The 19,375-nt window shown below is 45.1% G+C and overlaps 1 protein-coding gene across 1 annotated transcript in view; it reads left to right on the forward strand.

Annotated features, from left to right (window-relative positions):
- Positions 1 to 19,375, forward strand: part of TMEM163 (transmembrane protein 163) — a 218,410-nt gene that overhangs the window by 95,238 nt on the left and 103,797 nt on the right. The window contains exons 3-4 of the mRNA XM_006258108.4: positions 6,906 to 6,949; positions 8,466 to 8,557. Of these exons, the coding sequence (XP_006258170.2) occupies positions 6,906 to 6,949; positions 8,466 to 8,557 (136 nt within the window). The remainder of the gene's footprint in view (positions 1 to 6,905; positions 6,950 to 8,465; positions 8,558 to 19,375) is intronic.

Genomic DNA, 19,375 nt, shown 5'->3' on the forward strand with positions numbered 1-19,375 from the left:
CAAGCATCTCCCTGATGCTCTGGGTGATCTTGCTTGCCTTTGCAACATGCCCCACTGTGTGCCCACCTTTTTCCCACTGGTCCAGAGTGGCCTGCCTGTGCTTTGGGGGGATGGGGGCTTTGGATTAAGGGGGGGACTTCTTTTTGGGCACACTCCCACTGATGCCAGCCTGAGGAGGAGCAAGGGCAAGGGGGTGGTGCCTGTGGAGATACATTAGCATCCCCATGGTGCTGTAGTGTTTCTCCTCCTTGCCCCAGCTGGTCTTACTGGAAAACTGGCTCCGGGGTCGGACCCAGAGCGTAGTAATTGATGGAAGTCACTCATCGTGGTGTCCTGTGACCAGTGGGGTCCCCCAGGGCTCTGTCCTTGGACCCATACTGTTCAACATCTTCATTAACGATGTGGACCCTGGAGTCAGAAGCAGACTGGCCAAGTTCGCAGATGACACCAAACTTTGGGGCAAAGCATCCACACCAGAAGACAGGCGGATGATCCAGGCTGACCTGGACAGGCTCAGCAAGTAGGCGGATGAGAATCTGACGGTGTTCAACGCCGATAAATGCAAGGTTCTCTACCTTGGGGAAAAAAACCCTGCAGCATCCTTATAGGCTCGGCAGTGCTATGTTGGCTAGCACTATGGAAGAAAGAGACTTGGGGGTCATCATTGACCACAAGATGAACATGAGCCTGCAATGCGATGCTGTGGCTAGTAAAGCGACCAAAACGCTGGCTTGCATCCATAGATGCTTCTCAAGCAAATCCCGGGACGTCATTCTCCCCCTGTACTCGGCCTTAGTGAGGCCTCAGCTGGAGTACTGCGTCCAGTTTTGGGCTCCACAATTCAAAAAGGATGTGGAGAAGCTTGAGAGAGTCCAGAGAAGAGCCACGCGCATGATCAGAGGTCAGGGAAGCAGACTGTACGATGACAGGCTGAGAGCCCTGGGGCTCTTTAGCCTGGAAAAGCACAGGCTCAGGGGTGATCTGATGGCCACCTACAAGTTTATCAGGGGTGACCACCAGTATCTGGGGGAATGTTTGTTCACCAGAGCGCCCCAAGGGATGACGAGGACGAATGGTCACAAACTACTACAAGATCGTTTCAGGCTGGACATAAGGAAGAATTTCTTTACTGTCCGAGCCCCCAAGGTCTGGAACAGCCTGCCGCCGGAGGTTGTTCAAGCGCCTTCATTGAACACCTTCAAGATGAAACTGGATGCTTATCTTGCTGGGATCCTATGATCCCAGCTGACGTCCTGCCCTTTGGGCGGGGGGCTGGACTCGATGATCTTCCGAGGTCCCTTCCAGCCCTAATGTCTATGAAATCTTACATTGGCAGTGCAGGCAGATAGCATACCTGGGATCATCTGCCACCTCAAAATGATTCCACACCACACTACCCCCTTGCTTTTGGGGTGTGGGTGCAGATCCTGCCTGATCTCCCCTCAGCAGGCAGAAGTGCAACAACAGGAGGAGCTGACTCAACTGAGCCACTTGCCTCCACAACCTCTACCTCAGCGTCCTCTAAAGTGCCTTCCAGGGAAGGAGACCTGGCTCTAGGGGAACTTGGAGGGGAGCAGAAACTCGGTTTCATCCTCGGACCCCAGACTTTCTTTTGCTAGGGCGCTCAGGTCCCCTGCTTCCAGATCCAGATCCTCCTGTGGCACTGGAAGGCTCAGGCTGGGAACTTTAATGGGGGTGGAGGAGACTGTCATGCTGGTGCTGCATGTCATGCTGGTGGTGGTGGGGGTTATTATTATGGGTGGTGTTACTGGAGGGGGTGCAGATGCAGGCCCTGGTCCCACCTCCTTGCTGCCACCAGCACCAGAAGCCTCATGCCTTCTAGTACTAGGGAAGCTGGTGCATCTAAGTTTACGGGGGGAGGGAGGAGGGAACTTACAGCTCTTCCTGTGCCCCCTCTCCCTCTCTGACCAGAAGAACTGGCACCTGCCTTTCCAGCACGCTTCATATTTTGTGTGCTGGAAAAAGATTTGTATCTGTGTCTGAGTGAGTGTGTTTGTAATAAATGTATCTGTATTGAGTGCTTTCCAGGCAAAGCGCTGCTTTCTTTTTGTTTGGGGGAGGAGGGGGATAAAAAGAACAAATCACAGGATTTTGGCGAAGGGCAGGCAAGAGTAAATAGGAAAGAATTAACGGCAGTGGCTACAACTTGGTAGCAAGGCACTACCAAACTGCAAACCAAGCTTACAGATGCTGCTCTCTGCTGCTGCTCCAGGCACTCACAGATGCAGCTGCAAAATGTCATGCAGCACTTCACAAACAGCCTTTCTATGGTGCTTCTCTGTCCCTCCCCCAGAGCACTGGGATTGGAAGGGACCTCGGGGACAGATCGTTGTCACTGGTCAGCTACAGATGTCAATATCAGAGCAGTCCTTCCCCCCACCACTCTTTCCCTACAAGCTTGCCTCCGAAACAGCTCTGAAACATCCAAAACGTTTTGGATCACCCGTTTTGTTTTGAGCCCTGCTTTTTGTTTTGGATTTGGTGTTTTGGCCATAGAAACGTCCGAATCCAAAACGAAATGAAACATCAGTTGAAATTTCACACAGCCCTATAAAATAAGTGTAGACATACACATAGTGTATATGTGTGTGTGTGTGTGTTGGGTTTTTTGTATTCAGCGCTGGTGATATATTCATTGTTGTACAATATACAATGTTTGGCCTGAAGATCTTCAGACACCCAAGAAAGGGCCCCCAAAAGCATTCCTTTGTGAGGACATCATCCTAGATTTCACTTCTTGTACTAGTTACAAATTCACTTTTAAGAGAAGCGTGGTATAAATTGGTTTCAAATCTGGATCATGGTGAGAAGAAAATGCCTCTGTGATCAGATAGATTAGGAAGATAACTCCATATATAGGGACAGAATGGATGCATACAGATTGGAAAATGGGAGTGAGAGAAAAAAAATAGCATTTGGTTATGCAGTATGAACACATGGACAAATAAGATGTATGTATGTATGTATATCTGCTCATATTTTGCTTGTGCAGCCTTAATACTTCTTTATGGATATAACAATCTACAATTGGGTAAAGCCATTAAATGAGGAGGTGTAAGAGGATGGTATCTGTTGTCTAGTGTGATATCTCAGTTTTGCATCCAGAACAGTACATGTCAGTTCTGCTTGTCAAGTCTAGCTGTCATTTAGAGGTCCTGCCCAAGTAATATAGCTTCTGCTTTCAGTTTGCAAGTGAAAGATAGCTTGCAGAGCAGGACATCGTGACTCAAAAATTAGGATGGGTCTAAACAAATAACCACAAAGTGAAGACTCCTTCACTTAAAAACAGTAAAACAAAAAAACCCTCACCTGAATGTAGAAATGAATTACATGGCTGGCCATTTAATTTTATAAAGGTGCTGAACCAGATTCTTGGATCTGTAAACTTCAGGAATGCTCGTAACTGGAACTGTATCTTTGGCTCGTACTAAAAATAAAGTACTATTTATTTAGTTTCCAGATGCACAAAAATCACCACAGAATTGCAGTTCATATTTAGTGGGAGGAACAGTTAAACCACATCTCCATTGCAGAGCACACTGGTTTTACAGCTCTCAGAATAGTTTTCTTTCCCAAACAATCCGGAAAATTCTTTTCTTCCTGTGAAGGGAATTAAATGATGTCAGTTTAAAAAAGGGAACGTAAGCCTTTTAAGCGTTCACTTTATTTGGAGCAATCGCACAGATTAGAACTCTCTTTTCTGGAGTTTGGTCAAATAGGGCCGATTAAATTAATCGTATTTTTATGCTGTAGACCTAAGAGAATACAGAGGTTGTACAGACAAGAAAACAAAGGCTGTCCAAATGCTGCAAGATCTGGTTTATGAACTGGATGCTTCAAATTAGCTTGCAGGGCCTGCTGTAGGTCAGAATCTGATAAGATGGTTATTTTACAGTGGACTTCTCCAACAGTTGCCCACTTCTTCCTCAAGTAAATTGTTCCACAACAGCTAATCTGCTTTAACTATTCTTTTTCCTCTCTCAGGATGATACCCTTCATTCTCAGGTTATTCCTATGGCTTGTGTGTGTGTGTGTGTGTGTGTGTGTGTGTGTGTGTGTGTGTGTGTAAACCAAAAGCTTTGTTATCTGGTATCCATGGGGAATGTGGGTTGCCAGATAACAAAATATGCCTGTTACCTGAGAGGCCCGAACAGGCGTCTTTGTCTGTTTAGACTGCCGCCTCTCCTGCGGGCCCCGAGGGACAGGGAGGCAAGCCCCATGCAGGCTGCTATGCCCTGGGCTGTGAGGGCTCAACAAAACCGGAAGTGCCATGGTGGGCACTCCCAGTTTCGTTTTTACCTTACAAGCCGGCATGCCAGTTAATAGAGCATTCTGGCTTGCAAGGTGCCAGATAATGCAGCTTTTACTCTCTGTGTGTGTGTGTGTGTGTGTGTGTGTGTGTGTGTGTGTGTGTGTGTGTGTGTGCGCGCAGTATTCACAATTAAAATATTAGAGGTGCCTGTAAAGCTCTTTAGTTGGAAAATTTTAATGGATGTGTTGATTTAATGGAATCAAAGTAATTAATGAAAACTTGTCAGTTTCATCAAAACTTTTGATGGAAGCATAACAGGAAGGAAGTCTGCCCTATTTGGGTCTTCTGCTTGCCCAGCCTCTACTCAGCTGGTTGTTGGGGAGGATGCCCAGCCCCAGGGGTGTGCCGCATTCCACCTGGTGGTGTTCCAAGGGGTGCTCAGCATCCTGGGCTACCTAAGTCCCTAGCAGAAAGCAAGCCAGGAAGCTGAGGAGCTTGCTTAGCAGCTTGGAGTCTTCTGGCCAGTTCTGTTTTGGTTCTTCTGAAATACAGTGTTTAAAAAGTTTCTGGGCTGCTGCCAATTTTGCCTTTCTGCCTTTTTTTTTTTTCTATTAGGAATAAAAACTCTAGAAATGTGAAATGTTCTTGGGAATGAAATTCTGGGTTTCATCCAACTGTACTTAAAACCTCATCTAATATGCAGTGTTGTCAGAAACATGGTGCCCTCAATGCCAGGTTGAAGTAGTGGTCCGGTACTATTTTGGAAGAAAGAGTAATGCCTATTGGCTCATCACCAGGGATCAGGGTTTTCTGTTTCCCACGGAAAAATACCCCCCCCCCCCATGGGTTTACCTTTTTAACTGAGAAAAATGTGAATTTCTCATTTAAACAGAAAAACACACAGATTTTGTTCTTTTGCAAAGAGCTCTCTGCAGGCTGGCAGAGCTCCAGACTGCAAGGGGCTGGGGGGAGCAGGAGGAGGGCAGTCAAGCAGAGGGTGCCACGTGCACACGTACACATGCACATGGCTGCCAAGCAGCCTGGAGAGCAGCTCCCCGCAGGTAATTCTGATGGATAGTGGGGGAATTGAGGCCCCAGTAGAGAGGGAGGGAGGGAGTTGGACAGGGAGGGGGCTGGGCGTGCTGCTGCTACGCAGCTGCAGCAGTGCATGGGGCTTGGGGCTTGAGGCCTTGTGAGGCTGCAGGGCTCCAGTGGGGAGGGGGATGGAGCCACAGGGGACTCGTCTGGGCAGGGTGGGGGGCTGGATCCCCTCTGCTGTGTACACTTCCAGGGGGGTAGGATGGGCACGTGCCCCCAGATCTGTGCACAGGGCAGGAGTTGGGGCAGGCTGCCCACTGTGAACTTGTGCTCTCTGCCCTGCTGCCCTGCCGCAGGGCTTCCGTGACCCAGTGAGCGGGACTTGTCATGGCAAGGCAGAGCAGGGATGGGCAGGGAAGATTCTTGCCACAGCAGCCCTGTGCCACTCTGCCAGGCATCCACTGTCTGGCTGGCAGCAGCAGGGGTGGCAGTGCAGAGCTGTGTCCCTCACTGCCGCTGGGTGGGCAGGGGGTGCCTTGCCAGGTGAGTGTATGGCTTGCAATGGCAAGGAGCTTCCTCATCCAGCCTGCTCTGCCCTGCTGGGCTGGGTCCCATCCACTTCGCTGTGGACACCCTGGGGTGAGGGCACAGGGCAGGGAGCCCAAGCCTGCAGCGGAGAGCTTGCATCTGCCCCCCCCCCCCGACAGGGTGTGCTCTGGCCATGCCACCCGTAGGGGAGGGGAGCTGAGCTCCATGCTCCACTTTGCTGCTGCCTTCAGTGGGCAACAGCTGGAGCTCATGTGCTGCTGCAGGGGGCAGGCTGTGGACCTGGGTCCTTGGCTCTAGACCTGGCAGCTGGGAGCCACCTCTGGCAGGACTGGAGGAGGCAGGGGTCTGCAGGTGGGGAGTGAGGGACACCAGTAGGGCCAGGAGGCTATGGGGGAGGAGTGAGAGGCATGAGCAGGGCTGGAAGGCTATGGCTTGGGAGCGAGGGGCCTGGACCTGTGTCCTGATGAGCAAAGGGGGCAGGGGGAGCTCTGATTTTTCATGATAATTAAGCCCAATATCATATACCAAAATTTATAGGTATTTAGAATTTATTTTATTACAGTGATTGAGACACTGCTGGGCTTCCAAATTGCTTTAAAATTGTAAATATATCAATAGAACATTGTGTTCAGTTGATACGTGTGTGTGTGTGTGTGTGTGTGTGTGTGTGTGTATATATATATATATAGTGACATTTCATTTTAGTTGCAAATTTGGGGGGTTTTATTAGAGAATGTACAATTTTCTTTTAATCAGAGAATTTGCAATTTTTTAAACAGCGAAAACCAGGATCCCGGCTCACCATGCCATTTGCTGTAGTGCAAGGCTTTTCTTGCCTAAGTTTGTCAACCAGGTCATTTCTTATGAGAACCAAAAGAAGCTCAGCCTTCCTGTTACAACCTGATCTTGCAATAAACTAACACTCTAATGTGTTTTTATGTACTTGTGCATTTTTCCTTTTTTTTCAAAATGTAGTCCTTCAAGACAGAAGAAAATATCCAAGAGAAGATTTACAGTTATGCTAAATATGTTCTTTCTTTTATAGCTGTCTCCATAATGAGGTACAGTGCATCATCTTTTGGATTTGCTGTAAGTACTTTTATAAATACGCTTTATAGAATTATGTTCCACTCTTTTTGTTTCAACTGTGACCACTAGTATTCTTGTCTAGGTTCCTGGCCAATGAATGTGCCCAGCATGGTGGAATAAAATCAGTGACTGATTAGAGAAATACTTGAGCAAATGTTATCTTAGAAATGATAAATACAAAATTTGATGGTCTGTTTTAATAGTCTCTTTTTGCTAGGAATGTAATGTGCGGTAATATCTACACATAGATCTTACACTGATTGATACTGTAGAAAAAACCAAGATGGATATACACCAGTATTTGGTTTCTGCAGTGTATTCAGTCTTTATTCAGGCTTTGATCTGATGTCCAGAATTCATTTCTGAAACTTGATATGAAATCTTATCCCCACTAAAGTCCATTGCAAAATTTCCATTGACTTCCATGGGGCCAGGATTACAATATTACTACATCTTATAATCAGTACTAGTTGTTAATAAGAAGGTAAACAATATTTTTTTCAGGAGAGATTATCAGTAGAGCTAATTATTTCTAATTAAATGGAAAATAACTTGAAAGTCCATTCTTTTTTATATTTTCACATAAATTTGAAAGTAGCAGTATTTCATGAAAATTTTGTTGTCTACATCTGAATTATTGCAGTGATAGAGATCCATTTCTGAGCAGAGATGGTATCGCAACAAAAACGTAGAAAAAATATACAATAAAATCTTTGTTATCTGGTACTTTACCAACCAGAATACTCTATTAACCAGAGTTTCTGGCCAGATGGCCAGACATGGGGGCGAGGCGGGGGGGAGCTCTCATGCAGTGGCCACCACCCACCACCCTGTGCTGCTGTTGCTTCTCCAAATGTGGCCGCTACCACCCCCCCCGTCTCTACCCTCCCCCACCCCCCAGCTCCACGTTATCTGAAAACCCTTCCGGGTTATTTCAGATAACCAGATTTTTTACATAACTGGCAATCCCCTTATCCCAGGGATGCCAGATAACAGAGATTTTACTGAATTTATGTATTGAAAATGGGGGTATAGTTATTTTGCTGAAGATGCAGCATAAAGTAAAATTTAAAAATTTATATTTGCAAAGTTGCCTTGCCAAGTTTTCTTAAACAAAAACAAGAAATTCAAAGAACAATGTATGGATAATTAGACTGCTTGAAAATAATGGTTATTCCTTTTAGAATTAGTGTGTTAAGGAATATATTAGTATTTTAGGTATTAATGCTGATTACAAGATTTTTTTTTGGCTAGCAGTTCTTCACAATGGTGGATTACAGGCATAAAACATAAAGCTCTTAATTCCTTGATTGACTGGTTCAGGTCTAATGTACGCTAGTACATAATAATACACAGTAAAAAGCTGAAGTTCATTTTAATGAATGTAAATCCAGCTTTCATTAAAATGATTTCTTGGAGATGCTGTGTCCGCTGGAAGTGGAATTATACATTCATTGCTGTAAGTACAGTATACTGTAATAGTCTAAAAAAGCAAATGACTTTATATCTCTTTCAGTTTGATGCTACCCTGGATGTTTTGTCATCAGCAATAGTACTGTGGCGTTACAGCAATGCAGCGGCTGTGCATTCTGCACACAGAGAATACATGTAAGTATATTTAATTTTTCTTAGCTTTGATAGAAGACTGAAGAGCTTTTGCAGTTGAACCATGATGCTTTAATTTCTAAGACACTGACAAAGACAAATTCCAACATGCCAAATAAATATTAGTTCCTTATTTTCAGTCAATCTGTGATCCTAAACTTTCATTCTGTGTTCAAACAAATCTCCTCTGTGCTTTAGATCCTTGTTTTTATTTTTTTAAGAGGATAACAATAAATGGTTTGTGCATTTCTTTTTGAACAATCAATATTACCATAAATGATCTGTAACTGCACCCTGTGTTGAATTCCTAAATATATTTACATTTCATCTTCTTGTCTCACACTAAGCTGAATGTCTGGTGTTAGATGCTTGCATTATACTTGTGTTTCCCTTGGCAAAATTGAGGCCAGCTTTTTCAAAATGTTGAGTGCTTCTTGTTTCGTGAAGAGCACTGTCAGATCTCCTGGACCTTTTAAGAAGCTGATATAACGGGACATCTGACAAAATGAGGCCTGGGGTAGCCAAAAGAGAGTACATAGATAATCTGTTTAATATAGCAACTATGACCTACTCCAATAGTCTTCAATACATGACATTTTGGGGGGGGAAAAGTCTGTGAAAGGCTGAAGTGACCACTGATTCATAAAAGTCTGCACCCATTTAAACCATGACTAAATTTAGCTCACTGAAATGGAGCAAAGCAAACTATTCTACACGTGCAATATTCTAGAACAGGGACATGTATGTGGTTTTTTTGGTGATTTATTTGAAAACCGGAGAAAATGATTTTTGGTCAGATTAATTTTTTTTGTACGTTTTTTTTTATCTCCTCCTCTTTTCTTCTCCTAAATGCCTGAGCCTGTAGGAAAAGGAAAAAAGAAAGAAATTAAATTAACCTTTCACGGGGCATTTTATCTCACTGTAAATCACTCTTCAATTTCTTTTTCCCTTCCCATATGCTATGTATTCCCGTTGGTTTTTCATTGTCTCAAATGAAATTTGGCACAGGAAATCAGAGAGCCTGAGATCTTATTGCTTTTGAAATCTTCAGATGAAAAGTCTTAGACAGGAACTGAATATTTATTATTATTTGTCTCCAGGTATCATCTCCAGAAATATATGAATAAAATTAATTTTCCTGCACGAATTTGGACTTATTACCCATACTTTGTCTGCATATCTTGGTTGTATGGGAATCCTTTGGGGTTCCTGTCAGCATTTAATTAACATATTTAAGCAGACCTCTTTTGCTGGATTATTCCAGAGTGAATTTAGTGTACCTTATAAATTGTTTTTATAAAATCAGTAAAGCCCAATTAAAAAAAAAAATAGAGCCACCATCTCATGATGGTCAAACTATGGAAGTTAACGGCAAAATGGCAAATATGCTTCACTTGTTTTTTTTTAATGCTCACTTTTAATTTACTTTCTGTAACCCCTATTTTTAAAATAAAGCTGAATTAATAGCTGGAATCATTGGCCATATATCTTCTAGAGTAAGTTATCTAAGGTTATATAAAGACATCAGTATTAAACAAAAGAACCTGACCATATCTTGAGGACTTTTTCATTGTCTGGCTAATCTAGTTATCTCTGTGCTTTCACACAATATCATCTATTTCTGGCAGAGAATCATTATATTCCATCCATGTGGAGAGGCAGTTGCATCTGTAATTCACAAAGACAGTTCTTATGGTGCCAGGTTCTCCTGGGAGGAACATCTCTAATTTCCTGTTGTGCCTAATCAGCCTCTTGGTTGAAAGAGTATGTGTGAAGTGTTTTTTCCTTCACTCTGGGAAGTGTTGTGTGATCCCTGCAGGCTGCTTACTGATCTTGTAAATCATCTTTGTATCACGCACATGTATAACTGCTTGTTCCTTGACAATTCAGGAAAGGAGTAGCAATTGTTGTGGTTTTTTTTCATATGTTAATGGACAAATGGGGAAATTTGCACCCTGACTCATGCTAAGGTACCCTTCCTGATCGTTCATGTCCTTACCCTTTGAGGGATGTTGGAAACTCATATTAGAGTTCAAGTCATGCTGCATACTATCCATGTTTAAGCATGCCTAGTCATGCTTTCAGCATAGGGGCAACTTCCCCATGCAACACGTCTTTGACTGCTTTGGACTTTGGCTTTCTTACACAGAGAGAGTCTGAAGTCAGCAGTGCTGTTTATCTAAAATGAGCAAGATTGGGTTCCTTATGATAATACATTTTTTAGTAGCTCCATCCATTCTTTTGTGATTGCCTTAACTAAGGTGTGCCAGGGAGCTGATCGGAAGCCATCCTTCTGATTGACTTCCAGAAAGCCTGTGATATCATACATAGAGAAAGTCTGTGGACCATGTTAGCTGAATTCCCAACAAACTAATTGAACGCGCTGAAGTTTCTATGCCTGAATCAAGACAGAATTTGCACCTATGGAAGAAAATTGGACCTCTTCCCAAGTGGAACCAGATTGAGATGGTCTGTCTCTGAACCTATTCAACCTGGCACTAGAAAAAGGAATCAAGAGCATAAATAACATGAGTATACAACTGTCCCAGGGACACCGGGGCTATAGGGAAACTCCGGCCCAAAACCAAAGAAAAAGGAAGCGCTTACTTACCCCTTGCAGGAGCCGAGGACAGCAGAGGAGTGCACGCCGGGAAATCACCCGCGCGTTTTATTAGCCGTGCTCACATCCAGCTGAGAGTGGGTGACGTCAGCAAGAGACGCCACCTGGCGGGAATAAAGTGCAGCGTTGGGAGCACAGGAAGGAAGCTGCAGGAGACCACGGAGCCTGCAGGGAAGCCCGAGGTCATAAGCGGGCACGCATGGGGTTTCTTTGCCTCGGGCAGAGAAAGCTGCAGCAGCGCCGGGAGCGGTGAAAGTGGCGAGAGCTGCATCTACGGGAACACCAGCTGCGGAGCCGACGAGAGAGCCGGTAGGAGAGCTGGGGAGGGAACCGGCTGCAGAGCCGGTGGAAGAGCCGGCTGGGACACTGGTGAAGAAACCAGCGGGAGAGCCGGCTGGGACGCCGGTGAAGGAACCGGTGGGGAAGCTGGCAGGGACGCTGGTGAAGGAACCGGTGGGGAAGCCAGCAGGGACGCCGGTGAAGGAACCGGAGAGAGAGCCGGCAGGGAAGCCGGGGAGGAAGCCCGCAGGGGCAACAGGGCCTCAGGTCTCGTAGTCCTCGGACCGGAGTCCAGCTTAAGACATCGAGTCAAGCTGGTCGGGGACGAGGGAAGAGACAAGGTGGGGTCGGTTAGAAGAAACTGAGAGACCCACGAACGAAGGTGGCATTGGCCGGGGTGTAGGGGAGGTTGGAGCCCCGTGAGTGCCCACCGAAGGCGTGACGGCACTGGAGACTGTGGCGACGGGGACCCCCACCACTGAAGGTCCAGATAAGGCCGTGGCTGACGAGTTTCTGGGGTCTGCCACCGTCACCCGGGGCACCCTCTGGGGGCCGCCCGCAGGACCGGGGCAGACCCGGTCAGCCATCCAAGCAAAAGCAGCCCGGGAACGCCTTTTTGAGCAGCGGCGGGCACAACAACTAACATGAAGTACAGAAAAATGGGCTACAAGTGAACGTGGATAAAATATGATATCTGCTGGGAAACAGGACAGTAGTAAATTAGGGGCTTCATGTAACAATAAGCAGCACAAATTTTAAAAAATATTTAGGCTCTATCATAGCACAGTATGATAATATAAAGGAAGAATGGAAGTCGGAAGTAGAGCCTACTTTGCAATGCACAAGCTCCTGTCATCCAAGCTCATCCCAAGGAAAACGAAGTTTCAAGATTATAAAACCATAGTCAGGCCATGTATAACCTATGGTAGTCAAACCTGGGTTTTCTCACAAGCGAACAAGACATTAGTAGATCTTTTAAAGGAAGGTTTTACGGAATATCTTTGGTACACAGAATAATTCCCATAACACAAGAATGGTGCATAAGAACCAGTAATGAGTTACATCAATTGTGTAGAGACTCAACTCTGAGACGGGAAATTAGAGTACAGTGACTACAGTGGCTGGACCACATTGAAAAAACGGAAGCAATCTGGACACCAGAGAAAGTGCTCCTCAAGGTGCCAGAGTGGAGAAGACCATCTGGATGACCATGACCAAGGCGAAGGTGGTTAGATGATATAACGTTAGACTTACAGAATTAAATGTGCACAACTAGAGGATGAGGGGACACAATGGATGGGAATGGATGAATATAGTAAAGGCAGCCAAGGACCTCTAGGATCGATAGTGCTATTTATTTATTTATTATTATTATTATTGAGTTCATAATAATAAATTATGAATCCAGAAGTCTAGAGTTTGAAATCCAGAAAGTCTAAAGTCCAGAAATATAGGCAGATAAGGCCAGATAAAAGCAAATTCTAGAAATGTTAATACATTCTAGGACAGAGCACAAGGCTCCCCAGCAGACACAATAGGGACCTGGTATTTGAATGCTATTTACTGGGGCAGATTCTACTATCAGTTTAACCTGTGCAGTATCAGTTTCCTTCAGTGTAGTTGCTATGTTTAAAACAAGCATTAGAATTTAAGTTTGGTTCAGAGGGTTTACATTTAAGTGCTTTTCCTTGTTATCTCTTTCCTACAATAGTCACTAACAGAAAACAAGAAAAATCTTTTCTAATAGCAGTTTGTTATGCAGATGAATAGAAATGGATACTGCACATCAAGGGTGACGCGTAGGGGGTGTATGCGGGTGAACGTGCACCCCCTACGCATGGCGGTTCACAGTGTTGGTGATACCTGTGGGCAGTTGCTGTTTGCCACCCCGCTGCCGGCACTGCTGGTGGCATCTGTGGGCAGTCCCTCTTCACCCTGTGGCCAGTGCTCGCCACCCCTCCCCCCCACCGCCGACAGTGCCGGAGGCATCTATCTTCAGGAGTTCCCTGCTCTCCGCTGCCGGGCTTCTGCCACCGCTGGTGCAGCTGTGCCCCCCCAGCCGCTGGGGACACGCACCGTTTGTGCTGCACATAGAAACAGAAAATTAGGGTTGGGGGACCTCAGGAGGTCATCTAGTCTAATCTGCTGCTCAAAACAGGACTATCCTCAACTAGATCATCTCAGCCAACGATTTGTCTACCCAGGTCTTAAAAACCTCTAAGGTTGGAGATTCCATAACCTCTCTGGGTAGCTTTATTACCTTCCTAGTGAGAGAGTTTTTCCTAATATCTAACCCAGGGGCGGGCAATTATTTTGGGCGGGTGGAGGGCTACTTCCTGAGTTTTGGCAAGCCATCGAGGGCTGCGTGACAGGCAGCCAGGGGCCCTGTGGGCCAGATAGAGTGGCTTGGTGGGCTGTATCTGGCCTGCAGGCCACATTTTGCCCACCCCGATCTAACCTAAACTTCCCTTGCTGCAATTTGAGACCATTGTTCTTTGTTCTGTCATCTGCCACCACTGAGAACAGTCCAGGTTCGTTGTCTTTGTAACTACCCTTCAAGTAGTTGAAGGCTGTTACTAAATCCCCACCCCCAGTCTTCTCTTTGCTGGTTCACACATAATATCTATATTATGTTATCACTTACCTGATGAATTTACTTTTTTTTTTTTTTTTTTTTAGACTATAAATGGCCTGATAAACTGGAGGTTGCAAGCGGTCCTGCTTAATGCTACTTTAATAAATTATCATTTATTTTTCCCTGTGTCATCATAAAAAGAAATGGATGGACTATGTACCTAGTAAATTATAATTGCAGTTTTACAAGGTATTTTCTAACTGTACCATGTGACTTGGAAAGCATGATGAATACCTACATAAATAGGGCATTTCCAAACAGATTAAATCTATAAGACTCTAACCCATGAGCCACTAATAAGTTTGTGATTTGATACATTTTGGATGGAAAAACATTTTGCCGTTGGTGCAATTTACCAATCAAATGAAATAATGTAGAAGTTCATCAATAGGCTTATATATGTCTATGTATATTAGAAGATTAATTGAAGAAAGGATAGAGCTTGAGGAGACAGGCACTGGAAAAGGCTGGGAAGAAAAATATTACAATTATTCTGAGGACATGATTCATGAGCTCTTGATTTTGCTCAGCATGACCTGCTGAGCTGCATATAAATGTACAGAGAAAATTAGACCTGCTGAACAAGCCACTGAAAAAGCAAAAGATCAGGAAAGGCAAGGTAGAAAAGAGAGCTGAAATAACTAGGTTTCCTAGAAAATAGTGGTGAATCATCTGAACAAAATGAAAAAATGAACCATTGAAATCATTGACAGAAGAGTTTTTGCAATTCGATGGTTTATCTTAATCAGGGGACAAGGTAAGAGAAGGGAATAGGTCTGAATGTACCTAACCAAACTTTTGAAGGATCCTAGATCTAAGAGGAAATAGGACCTGTAAGTCATCCATTTAGAATTACTTCCAAAGTGCTTTCCAGTGCTGCATTCAGACTAGTTTTTTCAATGATTTTACCATTTCCTTTCCCATTTCTTCTACTATCTCACAGATCCCACCACCTGGAATATCTTCTCCTCTTCTAATTTCTTAGATTAACCTTTATATATGTATAAAGGATCCTCTGTTGTAATATATTTAAATCCATCAGTCCCTCAGGACAGCCTCCATGATCCCTCTCATACAACCTACATCCCACCTTTTCAGCAGTTCATGTGTATTAGCATTAGGATAATAGGCTTTATCTTGCAAAATGGTGGGTGCCCTCTACTTCAGTAGATTTAAATTTACACAGAAGATGCTTTGCATCTCTCAGAATCACACCCAGTGCTAGTTATCATCCAGGAACATTTTCTCCCTTTTAAACGGAAACTCACTAAGCACAGGATAGTAAAAATATCATTACCACTGGCTGCCTGTGTATTTTAGCCAAGAGCAGCTCCATGGCTGTCATGATAAAAGGATTTACTTGCATTGCTGTGCCTACGGACTTAATATCATATTGTGCAACACCTGTTAAAAAAGACATGCACCTAAGGTATGCCACTCTTGAATCATGCTATGCTTGGTAAGATGCAGCAAAAGTTTGTGTAGGCACTGTAGGCAGGACGACACCATGTGAATTTGTGCAACACTCAGGTGCCTGTCAGATTGAGGTCATGCTGTAGACTTTTGGATCTCTCTGACTGTCTTAGAATGAACTGCTGGGTTCAGAAGATTCCCCGCGCTTGAACAAAGGACATACTCACGGTTGTTCTCACCCTTGCAAAGCTTTATTTAAGGATGCTCGCAGAGGCAGGCAATAGGACAGAGCAGAAAGGATGATCACTTCACATCGGTTCTAGGCAGCAGCCGCCATCCCGCATAGTTCCCATGGCCCTGGAGTGTCCCGATCCCGGGGATGCGATAGCCTGCGCTGGGCTCCGCGCAAGATCTCTTGCCAGAGTGGAGGAACTCCCCGTAACTTAAGAATGTACATCTTATATAGTCTGGAGTAAATAACGTTATCTCGAACTAGGGATTTGGTTATCTCAAGCTAAGAATTTGGGGATGAGTTGTGATCCAATACACCTGGTGTTTACTACATTCCCCTGTATTACAACAGTCTACTACCTAGGTTCGTGGTTCGGTCATGCTTCCAGAGCAAAAAGCTATGTGCTCAGCGTACAAAACTCTCGCTATGAGCATTAAGCAAAGCCCTTACTATTACACTGACCATCCTGGCTTTTGATGCTGATGCTAGTTTGTTTGTAAAGCAAAATTCTGACTTTTAGTTCATTTTTTATTATGAAGCACTGCCAATGGGTTCTGTTCATAAACATAAAAAAAATATCTTTATCCAGAAACCTGCAGTTATCATGCAGACTGTTTTCATATGACTAAGAGCTAAGAACAACAGGTGGGAAAGTTTTGTACAATACAGGCAAACGACTGTATCAGTAAATACTATGCAGAAGTAGGCAAGCTAAGCCAGTGATACGTACATGTACATTTGTCCAGTACTTAAACTTAATGTTTCTTTTGAGGTTGAAAAAGTTTGGCTCTGGACTCCTCCTACAGGACCTACTAATTTTTTATTGTCTTTTCTTCCATTTACCATTAGAAAGTCTTGGGGGGGAAGAAGGCAGCTTGGGAGCTTGAAATCTTCTGCATTTCTAATGTTTGTGGGTTGTCTACTTCCCATCAACAACCAGTTTCTTTCAGAGGAGGTTTGTTAGTAAGGCTCCACTCCATTTGCTATTTTTCTTCTACCTTTGGCACTGATATATGGCCCCATTACCATAGAGTCTGCACTGCACAGTGTTATATCTGTCTTCACAACATGCTTTTGAGAGATTCCCCATTTTGCAGATGAGAAGTAAAGGCAAAAATGGATCAATTGACTGAGGTTTCAGAGCATGGGGAACTGGCCCTGGCAGTGCCAAGGCAGGGAATTGGAAATCTCCTGGCTTCATGGCTAGTACCTGGACCATCCTTTTTTTCTCCTCTGTACTTTCATCTCTTAGTTCTAGCACACTCCTCTGCTGTAATACATATCGGGATATGCCACAATCTAGTCTGTCTCTAATCTTTTTTCCAAAGAATTTAATATAAAATTCTTGAGAATCATCTTTCATAGTTTCATAGTAGCTAGGGTCAGGAGGGACCTGAACAGATCATCTATCCTGACCCCCTTTCACAGGCAGGAATGAATGCTAGGTTCACAAGATCCCAGACAGGTGATCGTCCAACCTCCTCTTGAATTTGCCCAAGGTAGGGACGAGGACCACTTCCCTGGGAAGTTGGTTCCAGATTTTGGCCACCCTAACTGTAAAATATTGCCTTCTGATCTCTAACCTAAACCTATTCTCCATCAGCTTATGACCATTGTTCCTTGTCACCCCAGGTGGTGCTGGGGAGAAAAGGGCTCTTCCTATTTGCTGATGATCTCCCCTGATGAGTTTCTGGCAGCCACCAGGTCCCCGCTCAGCCTCCTCTTGCCGAGGCTGAACAGGTTCAGGTCCCTCAGTCTCTCCTCGTAGGGCCTGTCCTGCTGCCCTCTCACCAAGTGGGCGGCCCTCCTCTGAACCCTCTCCAGGCTGGCCACATCCTTTTTAAAGAGCGACGCCCAGTACTGAATGCAGCACTCCAACTGCGGCCTGACCAAAGTCGCACAGAGGGGGAGGATCACCTCTCTGGACCGGCTTGAGATGCACCTTTGGATGCATGACAAGGTATGGCTGGCCTTGCTGGCTGCGGTCTGGCATTGGCGGCTCATGTTCATCTTGGAGTCAATAATGACTCCAAGTTCCCTTTCTGCCTCTGTGCTTTCAAGAAGGGAACTCCCCGGCCTGTATGTATGCTGTGGATTCCTTCTCCCAAGGTGCAGCACCCTGCATTTGTCTACATTGAACCCCATCCTATTGTCATCTGCCCACTTTTGTAGTCTGTCTAAATCTAGTTGCAACCTCTCTCTCCCTTCAAATGTGCCCACCTCGCCCCACATCCTAGTGTCATCAGCAAACTTGGACAGTGTGCTTTCAACCCCCTCATCCCAGTCGCTGATGAAGATGTTAAACAGTGCAGGCCCGAGGACCGAGCCCTGGGGAACCCCACTGCTCGCATCTTGTCAGGTTGAGTATGGCCTGTCCACCACTACTCTCTGGGTGCGCCTCGTCAGCCAGTTGTGTACCCATCCAACTGTGTAGGCATAAGTGCCACAGTTGCTTAATTTATTAATGAGAATGGATGAGAGACAGTGTCAAAGGCAATCAGGTTGGTCAGGCAGGACCTACCTTTGATGCACCCATGTTGGTTGCCCCTGAGCATGATCTCCCCTGCTGGCCCCCCACAGATGTGCTCCTTTTTTATTTTCTCCAAGATCTTCCCGAGGACCGAGGTTAGGCTTATGGGCCTATAGTTACTTGGGTCCTCCTTCCTCCCTTTCTTAAAAATGGGGACCACATTAGCCAGTTTCCAATCCCCCGGCACCTGGCCAGATGACCATGAATGCTCATACAGCCGGGCCAAGGGCTCCGCGATGACCCCTGCCAGCTCCCTCAACACCCTTGGGTGGAGGGCATCTGGATCTGCAGATTTAAAAATGTCTAGCCCTTCCAGAAGATCCCTAACTACATCTGCGCTGACCCAAGGCCTGACAGAGCTACCTCTGGCAGGAGGGATGTCCCGGTCCCTGTTCAAGGAAACAGAGGCAAAGAAACTGTTAAAAATATCTTTAATGCTACAGTTCATAGAAACGCCTTTAAAGAAATTGCAGCCATCCATAGCAATAACCTGAGTATTTCTCCAGGTGGCACAAGGAAGTCAGAATGGCTCCATTCTATTTCTGCTCCTTGCAATCTCTAGCATAGGAAGTTGCATAACTTGAGTGCACTGCCTCTTGATCTTACTGTTCCCTAGTGTACCATGGTGACTCAGGCTTTGATAATACAAAAGGACAGGTAGAAAATCTTCCTTGTAATACATGATCCAAGCTAAAATGAAAATTGGTTTCTTGTGATGGAATGTCACAAACGTGCTCAAATTAAAAGTCACATTCTGGTTAACTGAAAAACCTCAAGAAGTAACTGTAAATGGGAAAGAAAGGGTGGTTCATGAACTAGCCAAGAAGCCAGGTGACTGCCAGTTCCCTCCGTTGGCCGATTTCTACTAAAAAGAAAAGAGAACTTTTTATCAGTGAAGATAATTTTTGAGTGGAACAACTCTCACAGATCCAGAATTTTGCAAGGGGGGTGTGGGAGCGGAGACCAGTTCTGTTGGGGTGGCTGCATCCCTGCTCCCATCTTCCTTCCTTTTCGCCAGTTCCTGCATGCTTGCTGTCTCTGTCTCAGGCTGAGCTCAGCCGCTTTGCAGGCTGGCTAGAGTGGGACAAGAGTTCCTCTTGTTCCCAGGACAG

This window comes from Alligator mississippiensis, chromosome 4 (genome assembly GCF_030867095.1).
Source record: "Alligator mississippiensis isolate rAllMis1 chromosome 4, rAllMis1, whole genome shotgun sequence".
NCBI lineage: Eukaryota > Metazoa > Chordata > Crocodylia > Alligatoridae > Alligator > Alligator mississippiensis.